We start from the raw sequence: 23455 nt of genomic DNA, 5'->3' as shown, positions 1-23455 counted from the left end.
TAATGATTATTCGATCGCAACGATCGACAGACCCTTTTAGTTCAATGATAAACGTCATTTGATTTACATGCATGATGATATCGAATCTTTCTTTAAAGATGATAATATTAAGAGATGGTATAAACTTATTTGTTGTTTATTATACACATATATTAATAGATTCTGTAATCAATAACAGGGTGTTTTCATTTAATCGAATATGACAGATTTTGAACCGCCTTTGTCAATTCAATCGAATGCATGATGACATTTTAATATTTCAATCTGTATAGAAATTGCATATATATACATATATTAGAAAGAGAATTTTTTTTATATGCAAATTATTTAGCATTTTCGATAATTGTTAATAATTTACATAATTGAAACATTAATTCGGATTATATTATTATAACAATAATATTGCTATATATACATTAAATGCACCTTTAACGAAAAGTAATAGTTATGTATAAATCGTTGATTGATTAATTTCGAGAGAGACAAGCGTGCTTTGATACATGCAATGCGATTTTAATAACATTTTTCACTACGGGAGCCTCCTTTCAGAAAGGCGCTGTGACAACATCAATAATTAATAATTATAACGTAAACTATTCGCCGCGTTTAATATGTTCCATAAAGTGGCATTCCCAAAGTTTGTCAGGCAATTTCTCATTCTGATGTCGTTATTATCCTAAAAGATAATATACTAATAATAATAATAATAATAATAATAAACGTTGGTCGACACTGATCGGTATCGTACAATAGTCTCTTCAAAAAATGATTTAAAAATCGTCAAGCAACATTTGCATCATTTATATCGATAATTTATATTATTATTGAATAATTTTATCAATTCGTTAATTTATCTATCATCAATGGATGTGGTATAGTTCAGTATTTTATCCGTAAAATTCATGAACAGATGCCATGCAGCAAATGCAATTTCTAATATGATAACTTTTTGTAATATATTATCAAACATAGAGAAATAGGTATTGTTATATTATTAAAGCATTCGCAATTAGTACATCGCAAATGGATGATTAATTTATTGTCAGTTCGGTAAAGATGTCATGTTGTACTAAAATTTATGCCGAGAAAACATTTACGAATCCAAGTACTGTTAATTCATGTCTCTTCATTTGTCAACAATATTGCTTTGCTGTTTTATACAATTTCCAAATCTGAGAAAGCATCCGAGCATTACGACATCCGCTATCAATATAGATCAATGAAGGCAATAAAGAATACAAGAATTTCCCTCGAGAGCTTTTTTAATCAAGTATTAAGCGGCGTATCCCCACGATTTGAGTTGGATTAAGAAGTTGTAGCACCTGAGGAGCTTGTATAATTTTAGCTCTGATATGATTCAAACATTATTGGTAATACGAGAACGTGTCCTGATTGTTGAAGAAGCTACTTGTAGAAAACGCTTTCTGAAAATCTTGCTACGGCAAATTAGCCCTCACCATCAGTGTTCACCAACGTTCTCCTCCGTTTTCCTCCCCCCGTATATATTTTGCGATTTTGCCAACATCATCCACCATCGTCGTGGATCCCAGACACGTCGCACCGTAAGTCGCTCGACCGCCAACCAATCGGAGTTACCTTCCTTTTTAGCTCTCGACAGTAGGCGGCTGTATTCTACGCTATGATAATAACCCTATTAGCTTTGCCTCGAACTAGTTAGCGAGGATGTACCGTAGATTTAATCGGGCCGGAAAAAAGAACGAAACTCATTAAATTTATATAGAAAAACAGACAAATAAAATTTTTCACGTCAGAATGATCTTTTATCCAGCACCCCTTCACCACACTCTTGCCCCTTTGTATGCATTTGTACTTTGCTGCCCGCTGCCCTGGTCCAAATCTAGGGAATAACCAGCCTTTATCGTATCTTCTCCTTTGTATGTAAATATATTTTGTAAGTCGCTTGTACACACTAGGAAATAAAGACGGCTTTGTTTTCTCTTTGTATTCCGTGTAGGTTTCGCCGCGAAAAACACACTGCCGACATAGAAAAGGGCGACGGTAAAGAGGCCAAGGATGGCGAAACGTCGCACGCTAAGAAACTATCTACCGCTGAGGAAGGTGGAACAACCGTCGCGAAGACGCGACCCGGCAAGTGGGGTCGTTTGTTAGGTAAAATTTTTTTAAGAAAATCAATTTTTATTAATCTTAATTGCATGTACACAATTAAATCAATAAGATATACATATATAATGTTACTTAAAGCACAATCAAAGAAATAAATTGAAATTGAACTTTCTGTGAGAAATCTATGAAAAAACCTATAATAATCCTGCAGGTAGCTCAAGTTTAGACACCGGTAGCGAATCGGGCACGGTTGGTGATACGTTCAAGCGATCTCTTAGCGCGAGAGATTCGCGTCCGAGTTCTAGCGCCAACAAGGTCTTCCCGAAGCTCGGCAAATTGGGAGGCACGATCGAAGAGGGCGGCGACAACGAAAATCAGAAGGATGCGCAGCCACAGCAGGCGCAACAACAACAACAACAACAGATTCTCAGTGTAGACTCGAAGCAGTTACAGCTACGACGTCTAGAAAGCTACGATGGTGGTCTGATTACGCAGCAACCGAGTCACGAGCGGGAGATTCTCGCGGCGGTACTGGAAGTGAAGGTGGATTTGAAGCTAGAGGTGCAAAGGGTAAATCAGCGACTGGCCAAGATCGAGGACATGCTGCAAGCGCTGATGAACAAGTTGCCGGTTGCCGGATCAGGAACATCATCATCCGGCGGCAGTAGTGGCAGTTCTCAGCAACAGAAAATTCCAAGCTTTGGTCTGAGCGGTGTCCAGAGTCAGTCACCCGTTACCTCGAGCGCAGTAACGTTAGTTCAGTCCGCGACTCAGACTAGCGAGTATAAACCGTCGATCGCTACCACATCGACGTCCACGACACCGAGCGAGGGTTATCGAGAACAGTCGACGGCGACGGAACGCATGTCGAAGAGCGGCCAGGAGCACCATCATCATCATCATCATCACCATCAGTCGTCGTCATCGCGGGACGTCAACAAGGAGCTGTTGGAGCGGCTGGCGCAGGCTTCCACGTCGCGCGGTGACGATTCGAATGCCCTGGGACCACTTATCCTACGCAAGCGACGCAGCAAATCGCGCAACAAGGGTGCGGCGCCGCTCGCTCCTCTCGCCACGCAGCCAATGAGCCCGTCAGAGGCCACGGAGACTACGCAGATGCTCGAGTGTACCGATGATCGGGATTTGAGCGGTGGACCGACCGACAGAACTGTCGCAGACAGGACCGCCGAGAGATCCGACCGTAAGAGACCACCGCCCAGACCGAGAGAGTATTTGTGAAAGTTCTTCTCGCGCCGATTATTTCTTTTCTTCCTTTCCTCGAGACAATCTGCCACGACGCGAAAAAGTTCATCATCCAATACGCTTGGTAGTATAGCCTCTCGTGAAGACGTGAGTCCGCTGTATGATAATGCGCTCGCGATTATTTTTACTCTAAAACGTTCATGTATGTACATCGAACAATCGCTACTGTTTCATTACTCTCTCGTTTGTATATTTGTACGTGCACGACATGTACGTGGCATGTTCACGGTGGTTTATCAGTGCAGCTGAAAAATTTAGTTGTTGGCCACCTCATGCGTGTGCCTGGACTTCTCCGATGACACGATTGAGTACTAAGTAAGTTGACTTTGCTTCTTTTTGAGCAGCGAACGTCGCTGTTAACGAATATAACGTGTCGATAATTATGTTTATATATCGACTCTGATAATATAGACGTAACACATATTTAAAGAGAAGATCTTCGCATTTTCGTTAGTCGCTCTTTAAGATGAGTGAAGGGAAAAATGGGACGAGATTTCATCTCGTGATCCCGATGAAACGCCAGCATAATTTTGCAAGGCCAAAAACTAATGAAGAAACGAGGTAAATAAATGCAGTCTTAAGTACGAATTACTCGCTTGCGACGGCTTCTTCGAGACACATCGAAACTCTCCGAGGGAATATATCCACCTTATACACACACACACACATACGTAGGTAGATATAGATTCACATGCATCGTATTGTTTACGATAGTATTATGGCGATTACGCTACATTTCTAAGCCTCTCTCCGGCCATAAGAACGATTCACTTTGACACCAAGCCAATGTGTCTCTCAACGAGATAACGTAACATTTTATAATTATAATTATTAAGCCAAACATTCGCGCGCATGTGATTCGTGATATAACTTGTAACGTTGATGTCTAACCAGTGTCAAGATATATGCCGGTATTCATAGTCGGTTCTTATATTTAAGACTGTCTTAAGTACAACCTTAAGATGTCATGAATCAATCACAGAGCCGTATTAGCATCTTGACATTACTTAAGACGATCGTGAAATAAGATCCGACTATGAATACCGGCCATATAGTCAGAACCAAACAAGTATATAAATTTTCAACAAATATCATAAATTATTTTAGGTTTAAAGATGTTAAGAATACGTTACAGAAACATATAATATGAAAGCTAATAATAAAATAAAATAATTAAAATCTTACATATAAAATAGAATAATTTAAATTATTCTTTGTAAAAAATTTCACGGATTTATTTTATTAGTCGTGTTATAGATCCCATGATACTAAAATTTATACTTGTTGAAGATTAAAAGGTCTACAGGAAATAATTTTTTGGGGATCTTGAGCGATTAATTTAGATGCAAATATATAGATATTCTAATTTTCTTTCAGAAAAGTAGAAGCACACACACATTTCCGTAATAACTTTTTTCTTTACGGTATAAATTTAAATACATATTATTTTTAATAAATTTTTAATTGGAATTTCAAATATACTTATATGACTTATACTTATCTCCATTTTTGACTGGTTCTGCATTAATCGAGTTATTTGTAAGAACCAATCGGTCAAATTGACTAATTGAGAGCACATGTATGGCACATTTATAAATATATTTTCCTATAGACAGAAAGAGTATTGCAATAGCAAAGGTACCTGAATGTAAACTCGAAGGCTTTATTACGTCAACATTATAATTTCCTTTAAAGAGAAATTAATCAAAGGTTTTAATACATAGTTTGAACACTATCGATAGGTAGAGGAATTTTTATCTTGATTGAAAAATGTTTAGAAGTCTTCAATTTAGATGCGTTCTTTTGACTTTAAATGCATTGAACAATATTATTATCGAATAACACTGTATAATTATAGCAGAAGAGCGAAAAAGCTAAATCAAATACGAAATAATTGTTTCGTCGTACTCAACAAATAGTCAATGGAATTGCAAATGTGATCGTCATTCTATCCAAGATGGAATCGTCGACACGATCCTGTTGCATATTGCAAGTTACCACTTAAGCAGTTTCAATTGAAACCGAAAATTAAAAATTTCGAATCAATTTCGAATAAAATCTAATTTATACTTCTTGTTGTTTGTATATTTTTAATTACAAATTTTATTATGTTATCTATTACAATTTCATATTATATTGAAGCTGTAAATTACAAAAATATTTCTGATGACGTTTTATATTGTTTTTTTACTCGGTTATTTATTTGATAATTTAATGTTTAATCTATATTGCGTTTCACATGACGAGTGATTATAAAGCAATGAGAAAGTGTTATTTAACTTGGAGAATTTACTGTTCAAGTTGACGAAGGTGTTAATTCGTTAAGAAAAGTTTCTCGTGCAAACTGCAAATAGTTATTGTTACGCAGACGGCAGGAATGACGCTACGTTCGCAAAGATATATTCGTATGATATACATACGAAGCGCCAAAACAGCAATATTAGATGTATATATCTTGTAATATGACATGTATATATATTTGCATAATCATTGACCATACAGATGTGGGAAAGCGCGCGCTACTGCTGCAGACGAGAATGGCGTCTTTGCTAATAACAGAACGTGCTGACAATCAATCTTTTGCAAATATTTATTAGATCGAGTCTGAATTATCGTATAATTATACGAATCTGAATTACTTGCCATTGCTACTTGTAAAGAATAGATGAGACAATTGATTTGTATCAATAGTGTGCTTTTGCATTTTTTACTTCTAATCATCTCTTTGATTTAATCTTTTTATAGTTAAACAATTGTAAGAAATTAGTATTTTTCTATTCTCTATAGTTATGAAGAGCAAAGGCACAATTCTCATCACCGAAAACATTTGATTAAATCGAAAGTATAGACGCAAATACGCGTGCACACACGTAAAATACACATACACATATATGCGCGTGTACATATATATATATATATATATATATATATATATAAATAGAGATATATAATTTCATGTTATGAAAGAAGAGAATTATCGAAAAATCAAGAACTTTGTTAAATAGATTTTAGAGGCAGAAACGATATAGCTGGCTCTATCATAGTTTATATACTTATACGCAAAGAAAAAGATTTAAAACTGTTGAAATTGTAGTAATTAAGCCAATTAAACGGTTAAATTTATCGCGCATCGATTATATTTAAATAACGGTACGCTACGTAATGAGATTTTTCATGCACCAATCATATCGCGCGGGATGTTATACGCTAAAATGCCCGACTTTTGCAATTTACATTTAGTTTCGTCAACACAGTAGGTCTACAACATCTGTGTAAATTCAATTCACAAATATGGGTTATCATCCGTGCGTTTCAATGACTGAAGTATCTACCTGAACCTGGACCTATTTCGAATGATATCGATCGAACTTTGTATAATTAAACACTAAACATAATAATTTCGAAGTATTTAACATTCAAAATAAATTTAATTCGATGAAATAATATAATTGATTATCAAAATCGAACATTTTTACTTTTTTACTAAGAATAAAGCTAATTTTAAGCACTATAACGAGATGACGAGTATTATTTTTATCCAGAGTTGAGTTTTTACACAACATTTACTTAATTTAATAATTAAGTAAAAAGAAAGAGTGATAAAACGCATGTTTCGCAATACTAATACCGACACCCCGATTTATCTATATGTATATAAGACGCGAAAGACATATTGCAGAAAATGGACCCGTAGCTGCTATATCTGCAATATATCCATAAAGCACGATGAAGGAAGCTAAGAAAATAAAAATCTAATTTGTCAATTACAACTGCCTTTTACTTCCTTCACAGTGATGAAAAATGTAAAACTTGCGCAACATGGAAACGCACGCGATGCGAACCCGAACAGCAATTTCACGCTCCATTGGCTCCATTGCTTAAAAATTGTTCACTGGCCGTAATTCCAGTTTATTCGGGAAATGTTATTTGCAATTTCCATTTGTTACTGTGAAACGCAGCAAGATACACTCACGATCCAACGAAGCGCAAGTAGCAGATATTTCTTTTAGGATCCAACGTGATATAAGTATCATAAAGCGGCGGCGGTGAGGTAAGGGAAGAAGGCGCGTATGCAATTTTAATTACAAATACGTAAGTTTGTATTCGTTATCTAATTAATCCGTGATATTAACGCGTAAACTTAACAAAGCCGTATCACTTTTGACAGGTCAGAGAAAATGATTTCCGTTAACTTCAAAAACTATAACCAAATGTATGACATTAAAGTTAAACGAAAAATGGAATTTGGCACTTAAATGAAGAATATTAATTAAAAGAATTAGCAATGAAACAAATACGACACGATCGTTTTTGAAATATGGAAATATTATTAATATTAAATCGAATACGTATCGATAGAGCTCTTAACACTTAAATTCGAGATAAGAACTGTTGCCATACACAGTTTCTGTTATCCTCTCTTTTTTCAAAGCCAATCGAACTCTATCTGCAAAATCTTTAATAAGACATATGTGATACTGCAGTCTTGGACAAATACTAATTGTAAGTATATAAAATAAGTAATCTGTATCTCTTAAAAAAAAAAAGAATATTAAATTGGACGAAGAATTGCTCGCTAAGCGAGAAATATTGCACAGTTTTGTAGAAAAAGTCACGAGAGGAAAGTAAAAACGAGCGTGTAAGAATGAACGTGCCCGCGTATACAGTTGTAAAAAGAAATCTCTCTAGATCTCTCCGTTCGCGATCTACTCCGTTCGACCAGATTGTTTTAATTTCACTGCCATCGTTTGGTTACATTAATAATTTTTATTTATTGCGAGAATAATCTTTGCAAAAATTTCAAGCTTGCAATAAATTTTTCTTTTCTTTATTTTTTAATTTGCCACAAAAATCAAACAGAAAAAGTATAGAACTAATCAGAAAATATGTTTGCAATATCTAAAAATATTCCAAGACGGTCATATGTATTTCTTATGAAACCATCTTTTGTGATCCACGTTGTACAGTCGGAACAGGTCGTTATTGGACATAAACGAGAGAATATAAACGCAATACGATATTACGATTTTTTACATCAGCTACTTTGCAATAATACGAACAATCGCTATTCGACTGACAATGTCGTAATCGTCGTCCCTGACCTTACCTTACGTGCTTATTCGCTCGAAACAAAGTTTCAAGAAGCAAGTCAATTCTCGCGACTCCGTTACAACTTACAACGAGTTACTTATACACGGCATGTACAAATCCGCGATTCGAAAGTTGCTGCGAAAGCTTTGCTCTGTCCTTGGTCATCAATTACACAAAGTATTATAAAAAACATAAAGTATTATATTATTCCCATATTGTCATACATGTATATTATTATATTAAGCTTTATATTTTAGATCAAGCCAAAAAGCCCTCTTAGAATAAAACTTATCGAATTTCTCATTATCGAGCTGATTTATCAGCAATACTCATGTTTCAGTATAAATTAATTTTAATCAAGACCATGTAAAAAAACGGTGATTCAAATCTTAGTATTTATTCATCTCATGCGACGTTGATTAAAATAAACTTTAAAATGATATATAATTTATGTATATTATGTTTTTATGTATACAGTTGCGACACGCTAAGTAGCATGTCACAATCACAATCGCTGCGTGCGATCTCGAGAGCCTTAAATATAGGGAAATTCAATACCCGACGATGACGACGAGAGTGTTCGCAACGACCGTCGAAGAAGCCACAATATAGGTATTGTACGAATTTCATGAAAAAAATAATTAAAAACAGAAAAATTATAAATATATAAATACATATATACGTACATATATATATTGATAGAAGGGGGGAAACAATTTTTGCTATAACACTTCGTCCATTTTTCTATATGGGCAGTTCGTTGCACTCGTAACACAAATCCTTGGCCTTGTAAATTATTGTCCTCTTCGGCCACTTTTCTGACAAAAAATATCTCTCATTTTCGCAGTATTGCAGAAATAAATATATGTACACCGAAGAAATCGAACGGAATTGAATTTGATTTTTGCGCCCTCCATGATTCTCTTACTCTCATGACTGTTTCTTTCTCCTATGCAAAATTGCCTACTAAATGATAATCTCTCGGGGTTCGATTTCTACGATAGCGTGGTCACTTTTCACGTAACGATGGGACTCTTGTAAAACTTTGCGGGGCCCAATAGAGAACGATCTTGGAGATGGATCTAAGTAAGAATTTGCGAAAGCAATTAACTTCTCCGCCGATAATTTCCATTTGGAACGATCATTGACGATTGATAATGTGAACAGATGATACGTATCTCAGACATCTATTTTAATGTCAATTTCTGAGTGAAAAGCACGATGTCGAGAGCATTGCCGGCAATAATGACGCTGCGAGAGAACCAAATGATTTATTTGAATGATTCTTCTGAGAATTAATGTGTCTCTAGTAGAAATTGTATCGTTGCGTTTGCGATCAATTACACATGTAAGAGTGAAAGTCGCACAGGATAGTCGATTTGCGTTCAGCAAACGTTTAGTCTTCCTATTGTCCTCGAATTTGCGCGTGTTTATTCGAAGCGTCGACTGCGTGAGAAACATGACAAAAAGAAAGAGAACAAACGCGAAAACACAAAAATACGTCCAAAATATTATCCAGCAAATCGTCGTCAATGATCGCTCGAAGAATATCCTTGAGAAATCAAATTGTAGCATCGAACGAAGCCTGACTAGAATACTCAATGAAAAAGCTGCTTTCAAACTTATAATAAAAACATTAAAACCTATACTTCTGTTGTGTTTCATTTCGAAATATATTCTTCGCATATGCAATTAATTAATTTTAAATTTCTTGATCGCATATTATCATATACATACCCCAACATTCTTTTTATTCGCCTATAATAACTATGCTGTACATTGATTTCCTGAAATTTGTCATTATTAAACTACGAAAGTAGAAATAAAAATAATTCTTTGGAAATCCATAGATATATCGTATTAGTGATACGAAAAGAAAACCTATGTGTTAAAGAAGCACCGGTTCAATAGGGACAGAAGGGTTGTGCGATCGAAGGCATCGAAGGGAGGGCGGCGCCACCTCGCCGCCAACTCCTTCTTCGACTCCTTCAAGTTGCGACTTGGTTTCTAACAATAATTCTCACACTAATACTTATTTTCTTTAAATAAAAATGTGCTAGATAGTATAAATTTTTTAATTTAACGATAGAATTAATATCGTGATATTAAAATGTTTTATGTAATGCACGTATTTAAGAAATTAATACATAATTGAAATCTTCAGCTAAACGAAAGAAAAAACACAATAAGTTTCCAATAATGAGATAAAGTTCGAATTCTCTAATAATTTTATAATAAAGATTAAACGTTTGTCACTAATAATTACTAATGTAATAACTACTGTAGGTTTTTCTAATTACTAGTTCTTTGATATTACAAAATTAGTACATTATATTGTTCATCCAATAATTTCAATTGTTTTAATCTATAAAAATTCTTTGATATAATACTTCTGTGTTTTCATAAATCATATTTGATAAGCTCGATACTGTACTAAAAATATAATAATATAATATTCAATGCTTGCCTAAGGGTTCATAATCTTTAAAGTTAAACAGCCACTATCTTCTTGTCAAAGATGGAAATAGTGAGATGTATGATCATTAATACCATCAAACATTCGCTACTAATTATGATGTAAGAGGAAATAATAAATAAATGAAAAAATGATAGTGTGTAGAAACTTAACTTGTTGAGAGAAGATAGGACTAGTAAGAAACTTTTATCAGTGACGAGAAATCGACATTGTCGCGATCAACACAAACAAGCTATCTTAAGCAATATAAGATCAGAGATAGATGCTTGTTATATGATAATTGTTTTGCAATATAGTTAAACTCTTTTGTAAAGAGATATGATTTATACTTTAGCTATAAACTTTCTTATTCAAACAATTTATCACTCGCGAAATTTATGTTAATATAACACAAACATGATAGAATTAAGTTCATCGAGAATTAGATTGTTTCAGTATATCACTTGTTTTGATACAAGAAAAAGATCTTAAATACCGGACAACCCTTAAAGACTATAGAAATGAATACCGTATGCAAGATTACTGAATTGAAGATTATTGCTTAAAATGAAGATTACTATCAGTTTCTTGATAAAATTTGTAAATTATTTGAAAGAGATATAGTGTTATTTCTATCGTAACAAATTTTCCAATGCTCTTGTTATATTTCTATATATGCATATATTCGGTAGGCATCATTGATAAAAATATCTAACATAATGTAATTTCTGAACCTCTAGTTGTACTTATTGCGTGCGACGCGATAAATGGAAGAAATATCGCTTTAACGATCTAACTGATTATAATTAAGCTCGTGCGTTATCGCACGCAAGTTGAATTTTAAGGAAATCTTTTTGTAGACCCATATATTACGTACATATATATCTACTTCTAGAAAAAACTGTCGTTTCCTTCATGAAATTAATTTGAAATGCAAATGTCGCATTTTCGTCCACTGATATGCCACGATCGCGATACAGAACCAAATGTGATATTTTTTCATTTACTTGGCCACACACACAATAATTAGAAATTACTACGTTGCTCGTCTTAATAAATCAAGTTTTAGAAAGATAAAAATGTGCATTATGTTACACTTTTTTTAATAAATATCACGTAATATCCTATTGTGCGTGCATATGTCAAGTAAATCATATTAGATGTAATTCGCCAAAACTGTCTATTGAATGCTCCGATTTATATACAATATATTTAACATATTGTACATACAACAATATATATGTAGACATTTTTTATTTAGCATCAGGATGATATCATCAATCATCATTGCATCATATAACATCACATCACAATAATTTCAATAATTTACGTTTTCATGACGGTGTTTAAAGTTTAAAAACGATCTGCAGTCTTTTCAATTGCAGTGTTTTTCCTCGAAAATTCAGATATGCAAATGCACCCGTTGGCAATCCTCGCGATATCTTCGCTTCTTCGCATAAAATTTCGTAGAAAACGACTTGAACGGGCGCCAAATAAGATTGTGCGTAACTTCCGCTAATCGCTCGAAAGTCACTCATAAAATAGAAGAAATAGAAGAAATATGCTTTAGTTGAATCAGTGAGTTATATCGCAGTCGAACTATGCTCCCGATGATACATTTTCTCGCAGCAACCAAGAAATACTCTGTTGTTTTCCGTCCGTAATCTAATTTAGAATCGCGCTTCCTCTTTTCATTCTAAATTTGCAAAATTATTTATACACATTACATAAAACTCTTCAATTATATTAACACAAGCTATTTTATTTCAACATCATCGGAAATAAAACAAAACGCTATCATTTATGTGACGCGACAAGTAGCACGCAATTCAATGATTTGCGGCACATTTGCACAAACGAATGTATAAACGTCATCCAGACGGAAATAGATTTATCTATTTATCTTACTTTGCAGGACTTTGTGTTTTTAAGCGGATTTGATATCTGAACTTGCGTGCATTACCGAAGGTAGCGTATTAATCCAGATTTTTCTCATTTATGTTTCTTAGAGATATCGAATAATTATGTTAAGAAAAAGCGGAAAAATTCGTTCAGGGGTAATATATCGCGTTTTCCAGAGATAAGGAAATATTTTACGCATTTAATATTTTAAAGTTGATTGAATGCTAGCAAAAATTTAGAAAAATTTCCCGAGTAAGAACATAATAGTTATATATGTACAAGATAAATATTTTCTTTGAAACAAAGTTTTTTACATAAAATAAAAAACTGCTAGATGGAGTGCTCTTATCTATTTCAAACACGCTTTAAAATATAAATTTTACATATGCAAATATAAAATCTATATATATATATATATATGTAGGTCTGGAAGTATGTTCCGGGACTTTTATTTTTGATATCGGTATATTCCGGGACATTTGGCAGTTTCCAGGACTGTCCTGGAAAAAATTCATGTCCTACGGCAATTTTCGGGACAGTTTTTTGAACCTGATTACATATATATGCGTTATATTCCAGGACTGTACATTTCAAAAAACGTAAACAGTCCCGGAACATACCTCTGGACCTACATATATATATATATATATATATATATATATATATATATATATATATATATATATATATGTATATATAGAAATAATTTTTAAAAGATATGTACAATAACTTATGTAATCGCTACATTATTTGAATTAGTGGGAACAGTAGGTATACATATGTATATCCAATCGAAACTATCTTATATCACAGTTGGTTACTATGCTGGCTAATACGCGGTTAGTGTCCAGTACTAACTAACGTGTAGTGCGCATAACATATCTGTATACAAGACGTTTGTTTCGCGTTTTTCGCAATGATGATTCTGTCGCTTTTCGGGCGAATGTCCTATATTCTGAGTCAGTGCATTGGAGAATGCATTGTCAATGCATCGCCAAAAAATCCTTTGGGAAAATTTGTTAAACATCGACACTACGCAACTACTATCAAGTTAAAAATAGATTCGCAGAATGTAGTAAGTAGCAGATTGCCCGACGTAAGTGGCTTCGAGAATATTTATTTACACGACCTCATTTGGGAAAAAATCGGAAGATGGTCAAACCGCACTGCTCTGGTATGTAATACAAATATTATGAATATCAAGAGATACACGCGCGCAACGATTTATAATACAAGAGTATAAAAAATGTACGTAGAACATTTGCATTTTTCGTAATATTATGGATGTGCGTAATTATGTATAATTAAATTACTTCTTTCTATAGATATTAAGGGGGTATGCCACCTTTGAGCATGAAATTCAACCTCTTTTTCACGATTTGTTTTAACATATAAAGAATAGAGCAATCGAAAATCGGCCTTAAGGGGTCTTTTTATTATACATTGAAGATGTAAAAAAATTTTTTTTGTATATAAAATACACCCTGTCAAAAGAGGCCGTGTGCGTCACGGAGGTCCAGCTGGTGTACATGATTTCGGCTGACTGGTATGACCTAGAACAGAAATCCAAAAAAATTCTTAATCTGTGATAGATTGGGCTATGGAAGTACGTAGGATTTTTGAAAAATATTGATTTTTGCGAAATTGACACTAATTTGAACAAAAGTGTCCAAATTTACACTGAAAAATCGTGTATAAAATTGGTTCCCCAAAAAAAAACTAACAATCCAATTTAAAAAATCCTACGTACTTCCATAGCCAATCTATCACAGATTAAGATATTTTTTGGATTTCTGTTCTAGGTCATGCCAGTCAGCCGAAATCATGTACACCAGCTGGACCCCCGTGACGCACACGGCCTCTTTTGACAGGGTGTATTTTATATACAAAAAAAATTTTTTTACATCTTCAATGTATAATAAAAAGACCCCTTAAAGCCGATTTTTGATTGCTCTATTCCTTATATGTTAAAACAAATCGTGAAAAGAGTTCATGCTCAAAGGTGGCATACCCCCTTAATAAATGAAAAGAAGAATGATAATTGTTTCAATATTATCGCAATATCATTTGTTTTTACGTAAATAATGGAAAATTAACAAGTTTAATTTAGGCCTTCCGCACACGAATTGCCGTAGCCGTAATGTAAGATATACCGTAAGAATTGGACCAATCACATTAAGTCTTTTCGAATCTGTAATGCTGCCATTTTCGATTAAACATGATTCTAATTGGTCAATTCTTACGTTACGATACGCCGTACGTCTTACGTTATGGCTACAGCAATTCGTGTGCAGGAGGCGTTAGAACAGATTAAATTTTATAAATGCAGTCAGATCGTAAAAATTGATTCTTTTGTTAATGTCTCTTAAATAGTTTTAACAGATATTCGATGTTGAAAATTTAAAAAATCTGAAAAACGATTTAACAATTAGTGAAACACTGATTAATTTTATACATTCGAAATTCGCTAACACTGTCATAATGAAGCAATTTTTTTATAAAAGTATTTTAGCATAAGATAAAAGTCGTAGCATAACTTCTTATTTTCAATCATGTATATTATCATTTAAATTTAAACACTCAAAAATATAATTGTAATTGTATAAAACAATAAAATAAAGGAAAATAGCTATTCAACTATTGTTCTCGTCAAGTTTGTTTATCAAAGTCAATCGATAAATGTTTATATTTATTGTTAGATCGACTGCCGATCGAAGATAATAATAAAGTAATCGAGAAAATACGCTTGTTCTATATCGGATAATTTTTTGATTTATATAGCTTTTCTTGTTCATAGCGTAAATAATATTGCGTTAATTTAGTAATTTGATTATACTTTATTAAACGCAAAGTTCAATTTTGTTCACCCTCAGATTCACACTGTGTTAATGAACGTCATACAAATGGTTGAGTAAAACTGTATAAATAATTTATTTTTTTCAATTAATTTCTTTATTTCAGGTGTGCGTAAATACTGGTAGATCATATACGTATGGCCAGTTGAGAAAAGCATGTGGCAAACTAGCAACGAGTTTAAGAAAATGCAAGTTTCTGCCGGGAGATACCATCGCTATTATTTTACCAAATATCCCAGAATTTGCCATCATCGCACTAGCGGCAAATGAAGCCGGCTTACGCGTAAGATAAAATTACCACATTTAAAGAGCTGCAGTAATATAACTTAGAAGATGCTGGAGAAATTAGACAATTTTATTTAATTACAATAATTAAATAAACTAACATCAATAAAAGATATATAATGTAATAAGATGTTCGTTCTTAGAATTATTAAAATATTCGTCGCTGCATAAATTTATAGTACCTAATCGTCATCAATCAATTTTGTTCTTTTCAAGACAACTCTGATTAGTCCTGCGTACACGAAGTATGAGATAAAAAGGCAATTGGAGAACGTGGAAGCTCAAGCAATCTTCACATTTCCAGCTAAATATGTTGCCATCAAAGCAAGTATTGAGAAAAATTCCAAGATAAGATTACCAATTGTTATTGTGAACGATGGGACTGACGCTAGCTCAATCTCAGGGACAATCAAATTAGATGACCTCATGCGCGAAGACATTGAAGATTTTTCAGTTAGTCAAAAAACTGGAATAAGTTGCGAAGATACAGTATTCTTGCCTTATTCCAGTGGCACAACTGGTATGCCGAAAGGCATTGAGACGTCCCATAGGTGCGCAAATTGATTGTATATTAAGACTCCTGGGTACTCGCCGCGGCTGTTAGATCGTGACGTCAGAGGCGAGAAATGACACGCTGAGAATTCTTGCGTGCCATTTTTAAATAAAAAGATATTTGGATTTAAAAAAAATCACTTCTAATCGCTCTAACACACTTGTAAAATATTTCGAAAACTATCCTTTTCCCTTGACAGTTAATAAACAGCGTAAGCCATAAAACAACCGCGACGAGATTCCAGGAGCCTTAAATATTTAAATTAAATTGAATATGCAACTAATAAATGCAATGCCGCATGTAAATGCGGCAGAATTTCCATACGAGAAAGTAGCGAAAATTCAATATACCGTTATTATAATATTGATGTAAATAATTAGAAGACGATTTTACAGGAATATTGTTGCAAATATTCTTCAAAGCGCGAATCCGATATTCTGTCTTGGAGAAGCGAATGAACACTATCAGGATATTATACCGCTAATATTACCAGTACATCACTTTTTTGGGTTAATAGTTTCTTTGTATTATTACTTGCGGTACGTTAACACATATCTATTAACTAGTAACTAATTTGCGTGACTATGACGTGTAAATGATGTCCAAATATGATCCGCCAACGATTTATTTAATATTAAATAATTATTCGATTATGACTTCTTGTAATTATGATTTTAAGCATATCTCTTTCGATATTTAATACTTAAAATATTGAGATTTATTATAACTTTGATCAGTGTAATCATGGTATATGTATCCTACAATTATAGAATAGGTGCTAAGCTGGTGTGTCTGCCACAATTTTCCATAGAAGGATTTACAAAACTGCTTGAAAATCATCGATGCACAGTACTGCATGTCGTACCACCGATCGTACAAATAATGACGCAAAATGAACGAATAACGTCCCGTCACGTTGAATCTTTAAGATTGATACTGTCAGGAGCTGCACCGCTTGGGGAAAAATCTATCGCAAAATTTCAAAGTCGTTTCACTAATGCCGTGACCTTCAGACAAGGGTAAAATATCACGATTAGAAATATATACGTAAGAGATCTGTACAATATATAAAAAAAAATTTACCATGCATTAATTTACACAATTTACAGATACGGCGCGTCGGAACTATCCCCGATTGCTACAATCGGTACTGCAGATGTATCGCCGACATCGTGCGGTTATTTGATTCCAAATACACAGATGAGAATTGTAAGCACGCAAGATGATACTCCCGGCAGAAATTTAGGTCTGCGCGAGGTAGGAGAAATATATATACGGGGTCCGCAAGTGATGAAAGGGTATTACAAAAATCCTAAAGCCACAGCAGATAGTATGGATGGAGACTGGTACAAGACTGGTGATTTAGGATATTATACCGAAGATGGTAAAATAAAGTGATAAATTTTAATCAGAAACTTGGAAAAATAAGAATATGACAATTAGATTGAAGAGATAATTACGAATTATTATATGTTGTAAAATACAGGCCTATTATATGTGCAAGGACGATTGAAGGAGATGATAAAGGTAAAAGGATATCAAGTCGCACCCATCGAACTTGAAGAAGTGATTCGTAATTACCATGATGTACAAGACGTCGCCGTCATTGGTGTGGCACACGACAATTATGGCGAAATTCCAAAAGCTTTTGTAGTTCCTAAGTCAGGGGTAAAAATTAACGAGAACGACCTCAAAAAATTTGTCGCTGAACGTGTAGCCAAGTATAAACGATTAGGATATATACAAGTTATAGAAAGTATTCCGAAAACTATATCTGGAAAAATTCTTCGAAAAGAACTTAAAAATATGTAACTCATTCTTCAAATATTGAATCTCCATAGTCGAATTGATAAGGAATTTAAAGGAGTAAATATTGGATGAACATCGTCACATATATATTAATGCGTTATGATTAAGATTATGCTTAACATTAACAAAAATGTTCATTATTATAAAAAGTGACTATCCTTCTGTCGATACGAGACACAGCTATTTCTTTATTTACAAGCTATTTAAGATAAATTTATTCTTTAGATTTGTTGACATCGCTTTGAGAAGATGCTTCTTTTTCCAAAAGAGTACTAGTAATTCCAGCTTTCTTCAATTCTTCAATAAGCTCACCATTCTTATGCATTTCTAAGAGTATATCGCAGCCACCCACAAAATCACCATTTATAAATACTTGAGGTATTGTGGGCCAATTAGAAAAGTCTTTTATACCTGTGTAATTAATATAAGTTTCAGAACTATGGCATTAACAATAATAATTAATAGACAGAAGATTTATAAAAGTATATAAATTCCATAAATTTATATATATATATATATATATAATACAAATTATTTCTAAAATTTTATATATATCTGATATATATGTTTTAAATATATATATATATAAATAAAAATTTAATATATTCTCTCTTTTTAAAATACAATTATTTAATAAATGTGGAAGCTTGTTAACAAATATTAGTAATATCATTTACCTTGTCTGAGTTCTTCATCTTTAAGAACATCGTAAGCATCATAAGTAACGCCGTGCAGTTGTAATATCTGAACTACCGCATTGCTGAATCCACATCTTGGCTCTTCTGGAATGCCTTTCATAAAGACGACTACCTTATTTTTCTACAAGAAATAATCCGTGTACAGTAATAGATATAGATATCGCATATGATATTACATTTATTGACAAAAATAGAAAGCTTCTGACAATTTTTCGCATTTTTCATGCTTTTCTATACTATGTGTGATTCTACGTCATAAAAAGGATCTTATACAGGAATCACATATGCGTTGACTTGCTTAATTATTTGTACACGAAATATCATGCGTCTCGAGCTAGGAAATATTTACGTAAGTCAAAAACAAGCACAACACAAACGTGCCGCTATCATACATTAACATTTACTTACCTTAACAAGATTGTTGATATCATTAAATTTCGTACTGAAATTTCTGCCGATAAAGAAATGCTTGGCTCCAAAACGAAACATGTCTCGATTTATCACACTAAAGAACGAATACTTTCACAATTAATGGAATTAACTTGGATCTTTTGTTTAAGGACAAAATGTGTGTGCAAAAAGGTTATGCGCATAACCTTAAGCCGTCAGCTCACAGCTGTTTCGTATTTTTACTTTTTACTCGTCAGTAGAGGTAAATGTGGCGCCATCGTGCGATATGATGCTAAGCTTCATAGCCGAAATATTTCTTTACATAAAAAGACAGTATTTTTAGAAAAAAATGTACAACATATTAGCTACTCGATATCAACAATATAATAATATTACATCGGCAAGATTATAATGTATTTTAGACATTTTGCTATGCAAAGAGAGACTGAGAAAGAAAATACAAAATTTTTTTTATTAAAAATATATAACATTAATTATTATATTATTTTAAGTAGCACTGCTAAAGAATTTAAGAATAAACTAGACTTTTATAGTGGAAAAATCACTTGTCTTTCCAGATAAAGCATCAATATTGTTCGACCTATGAATAAGATAAAACCAATAACTTAAAAGACCAAACGCATGGCAAAAGTATGCATGCAATTGTCATAAAGGTTGAGATCGATTGAAATAAATGTACAATACTATGACTATGCAATAAAAATTACTCGCACAACATACATATGTATAAATAATATGTATAGAAATATAGATAATAATATAATTGACTCACGCGGTCTATGCGCTGATGATTAGTTGGCTGATTAGTGTGTGATTCCATCTTCGATCACTTTCATAGATGCAGCGCGGCATTATCGGCACTATATCGGCAGGTCGCATAGTCGCATTCAATAAGTTTAACGAACATTCGCTAGATCCTTTTTCGAATCAGAACAGTCTCATTTGTAAACCGAGAGCTGGAGCTAACAAGTTATAAGTTCCGCGAGTGACGTTGATGCATTTTCTCGATCTAATTGTAAGCAATCGCGCGTCGCACATCGCGGTCGGGCCGGAAATGCCGGAATGCCGACAATGCCGTGTAAAAATCGATGCCATCGACGGTCGGTCATGGCGATCATGGCGCTCACATAGCCATAGCGTCGCGGCGTTATAACGCCGCGACGCTAACTGCAAGTGCACGAGTACGCGTTAATTTACCACGCGCGGCACGTGCTGCCACGATCGTTCGCTCATGATGACATCAGTCGGAAAATTCTCTAAGAATTAGATGCATATATTATTTTCGTTGATATCGGTCGAAGTGAATGCCATAAATCATGATGGACTACAAACAATAGTATATAATTGATAGCCCTGATTATTAGAGTGCCGATTATTAGAAAATCTCTTCCCATAATCGACTTTTCGATAACATATCGATAAAAGAATTTATTAGAAAGAGAGAGAGAGAGAGAGAGAGAGAGAGAGAGATTTTAAAATGGTAAAAATAATTTATAATAATTTTATATACGTAAAACAAAAAAATATAAAAATAAAAATAAAAAGGTTATAAAAATACCAAACAATAAGAGTATTTAAAACATATACGTGTATAGAATAGATTAATAAAATTTACACAAAGCTTCCTTTAATACAATCAAGTATTAAATTTTTTTCTAACCCTATCATTGCGTCGAAATATATTCTTCTTTCTATGACGTTACGAAATATCAAGATCTAATTCGAATTTTCATTTCAATTTTTTACCTAAGATAAAAAGATATTTGCAAAAATATTTTACCGAAAAATGCATGATTCGTTAACAATCCATCTTATGTTTAATATGAAAGTGTACCTTATACAGTTTATAAATGTTACGTACGCGTATTTATTGGATATCCATGGATATCCATAGATATTCGCATACACAAAATTTACACAGCGTCTATATCACATCGTGCTGATATAAGTAAACCACTTGAGAAAATCGATATAGAATCGCATGCAATACGTGAGTGACGTCATGTCGGAAATGTTGAAGCATCTTAATGACGTGAAATGCATGCGCAAACACCTCGTGTGTGCGTTGTGATGACGCAATATTGAAAAATCGCCAAGCCGGAAAAACACGCGTAGGTGTTGTTTGTGCCACGTGTTCTTTCGTGATTCGTGACGTCACAGGATAAAATCACGGTCACCATGGAGACTCGCGAGCGGTCTCTTCTCGTTCCCTCGGACGCCCACGAGATTTAAACTTCCGTTGCCGCGATGCCGCCGCGGCCGGTGCGAACGTCACGCCCTGTTTGACGGGTAAAGGTGGGTAGGTATTGCGGTAGGTTCGGGATGAAAGTCCGAAAATAGCAACAGGTATACGTTACGAAGTGAAAAACTTGGTATAGATATGCAAGGAATTTTTTTTATATAACAGCGATATTGCGCCGTAATAGGTAATTGGTCTGCATGGATCGGAAGGGTTTCAAAGATACAGAATTATTTATATTTTCCAAGAAAAATACCACACACAATTTTATGATTTAATAACCATTTAAATATGGATTATTTAGATTGCTCTTTGTACTCGACAACCTTAATTTACAAAAGTTGGAAATTGGAAACATAATTCAATGGAAAGTAGCTTAAAAGAAATTTTATCCTTCATCTATAACTCATCGAGATTATCTCAATAAATAAATTCTAATTTTTGCTTAACTCTATAGCGAGATAACAACAGGCGATCGTTACACTGTCTTGGCCCTGATTACTTTTCTATCTTAAACTGAGATGTTAGGAAAAGATTGGGCGGCCGTTAAGTCTATCAAGGCTTGTATGAAGGCTTGAAAGACTCGCAAAGATCAGTCATTAAAAAAGAAAATAAAGACATAAAAAAACAGAAAGGAATATATGTATATTATCGATATTACAACATATTATATTACGATATATATTGAAGCGATGATTGGTGAGATAATTTACGGTAAATGCTTTAATGCGATTTTACAGCTATATAGATTGATGAGAATATTATATTGTTATAGTAGGTATGGCTCTCTGCATTTCTAAGGTAAAGTAATGCTTTTACTTATAGGCTTTTTTATGTAGGTACGACAGCAAAAGAAACAGTGGTTTCCTTTATTTATTTTTTTTAATCTAAGAGCTAAACGACTAGCAATAAGAAAGAATGACTATTTATTATAATATCAAAGAAAGTAATTAGAAGACGGTTGAGTAAAGTAGGTTGGATAAAATTAACACAAAGGAAATTTATCTGCTATACATTTGTATATTACTATTTATTTCGAGTTTATAATCATCGCTTGTTATGCCAAATGCTCGGTAATGCAAATTTAGTTAAAAGTAAAACAATTGCACAACGTTACGTCAACGAACGGTACTTGGAAAATTCGTATCTTTTTTTTCTTGACTACCTGTTTACCGCACACAATCTTTTAATCTGTTCTTTTCAGATTACAAAATTAAAACTATTCTCCGCGAGCAACGCGAACTTGTTTGACAAATTTCATTAGTATATTGAAATGTAACTAGATTAGCTAGTGCTAGAATAACAATAAGGAAAAAACAACAATTCAAATACGATATTTTACGCGACTTCAGGGCAAAGAATATTCTTAATTCACGAAAAGATAATATACATATTAACAAGAATTATATTAAAGCGCTTACCCCGTAAATTATCACATTGTAGACCGCTATCAACAAATAAAATGACATCAAACAATGTTGTTGATATATGTATATTGAGCTTCAGTGGAAATAAAAACTAAAACATTTATCTCTTCAGTACATATATCTCAGAGAAATATTCTTTTCAAGTTATCAATAATCAATTTAAATAAATTAGATCTCAGGATAGAATAGAAGACTAAGAAACATTTCTCCAAGAGTAACAATTCATTGCGATGTAACGAGCAAATTTACCGTTACACTATACACACGTGGCAAGCAACCTTTGTGTTATCGATCGCACTAAAATATGCTGAAGATAATCAAGTTTGCATAACATTTGTTGCTTCTCCTCTGTGTGAGAAGTGCCACCCAAACGCAGTGCTGC

The 23455-nt window shown here is 33.6% G+C and overlaps 3 protein-coding genes across 6 annotated transcripts in view; 2 read left to right on the top strand and 1 right to left on the bottom strand.

Moving 5' to 3' along the window:
* Nucleotides 1-10085, top strand: part of Eag (ether a go-go) — a 74764-nt gene extending 64679 nt beyond the window's left edge. For all 3 annotated transcript variants that reach the window (XM_071770844.1, XM_071770843.1, XM_071770845.1), the window contains 2 exons: nt 1976-2130; nt 2297-10085. In XM_071770844.1, coding sequence (XP_071626945.1) covers nt 1976-2130; nt 2297-3324 — 1183 coding nt within the window. In that variant the 3' untranslated portion in view covers nt 3325-10085. The remainder of the gene's footprint in view (nt 1-1975; nt 2131-2296) is intronic.
* A 3385-nt stretch (nt 10086-13470) lies between these two features.
* Nucleotides 13471-18822, top strand: LOC139808639 (uncharacterized). 2 transcript variants are annotated; one of them, XM_071770846.1, is made up of 7 exons: nt 13474-13970; nt 15758-15934; nt 16153-16487; nt 16885-17028; nt 17260-17508; nt 17599-17873; nt 17976-18822. In XM_071770846.1, exons 1-7 carry the CDS (start codon nt 13713-13715, stop codon nt 18299-18301), a joined length of 1764 nt encoding a protein of 587 aa, XP_071626947.1. In that variant the 5' UTR covers nt 13474-13712; the 3' UTR covers nt 18302-18822. The 2 variants fall into 2 exon arrangements, with proteins under 2 accessions (XP_071626948.1, XP_071626947.1); XM_071770847.1 differs by lacking the exon at nt 16885-17028 and having other exon boundaries at nt 13471-13970.
* Nucleotides 18368-19634, bottom strand: Grx5 (Glutaredoxin 5). The gene is made up of 3 exons (XM_071770854.1): nt 19405-19634; nt 18976-19117; nt 18368-18709 (listed from the first exon to the last, which is right to left on the bottom strand). The coding sequence occupies exons 1-3, from the start codon at nt 19483-19485 to the stop codon at nt 18513-18515; spliced, it is 420 nt and encodes a 139-aa protein (XP_071626955.1). The 5' UTR covers nt 19486-19634; the 3' UTR covers nt 18368-18512.
* Nucleotides 19635-23455: the final 3821 nt, after the last annotated feature.

Source organism: Temnothorax longispinosus, chromosome 2 (assembly GCF_030848805.1).
Source record: "Temnothorax longispinosus isolate EJ_2023e chromosome 2, Tlon_JGU_v1, whole genome shotgun sequence".
In the NCBI taxonomy this organism is placed as follows: domain Eukaryota; kingdom Metazoa; phylum Arthropoda; class Insecta; order Hymenoptera; family Formicidae; genus Temnothorax; species Temnothorax longispinosus.
The sequence above is the reverse complement of the archived record's forward strand: the minus strand, read 5'-3'. Positions and strand labels throughout refer to the sequence as shown.

Bases quoted from the DNA above. Each gene is read 5' to 3' on its own strand.
- LOC139808639 (XM_071770846.1), top strand. From the start codon at position 13,713: ATGATGATTCTGTCGCTTTTCGGGCGAATGTCCTATATTCTGAGTCAG. The intron at 16,488-16,884 runs GTGCGCAAATTG...ACGATTTTACAG, and splicing joins GGCATTGAGACGTCCCATAG to GAATATTGTTGCAAATATTC. The intron at 17,874-17,975 runs GTAAAATAAAGT...TGTAAAATACAG, and splicing joins AGGATATTATACCGAAGATG to GCCTATTATATGTGCAAGGA.
- Grx5 (XM_071770854.1), bottom strand. From the start codon at position 19,485: ATGTTTCGTTTTGGAGCCAAGCATTTCTTTATCGGCAGAAATTTCAGT. The intron at 19,118-19,404 runs GTAAGTAAATGT...TATTTCTTGTAG, and splicing joins ATATCAACAATCTTGTTAAG to AAAAATAAGGTAGTCGTCTT. The intron at 18,710-18,975 runs GTAAATGATATT...TTAATTACACAG, and splicing joins AGATGAAGAACTCAGACAAG to GTATAAAAGACTTTTCTAAT.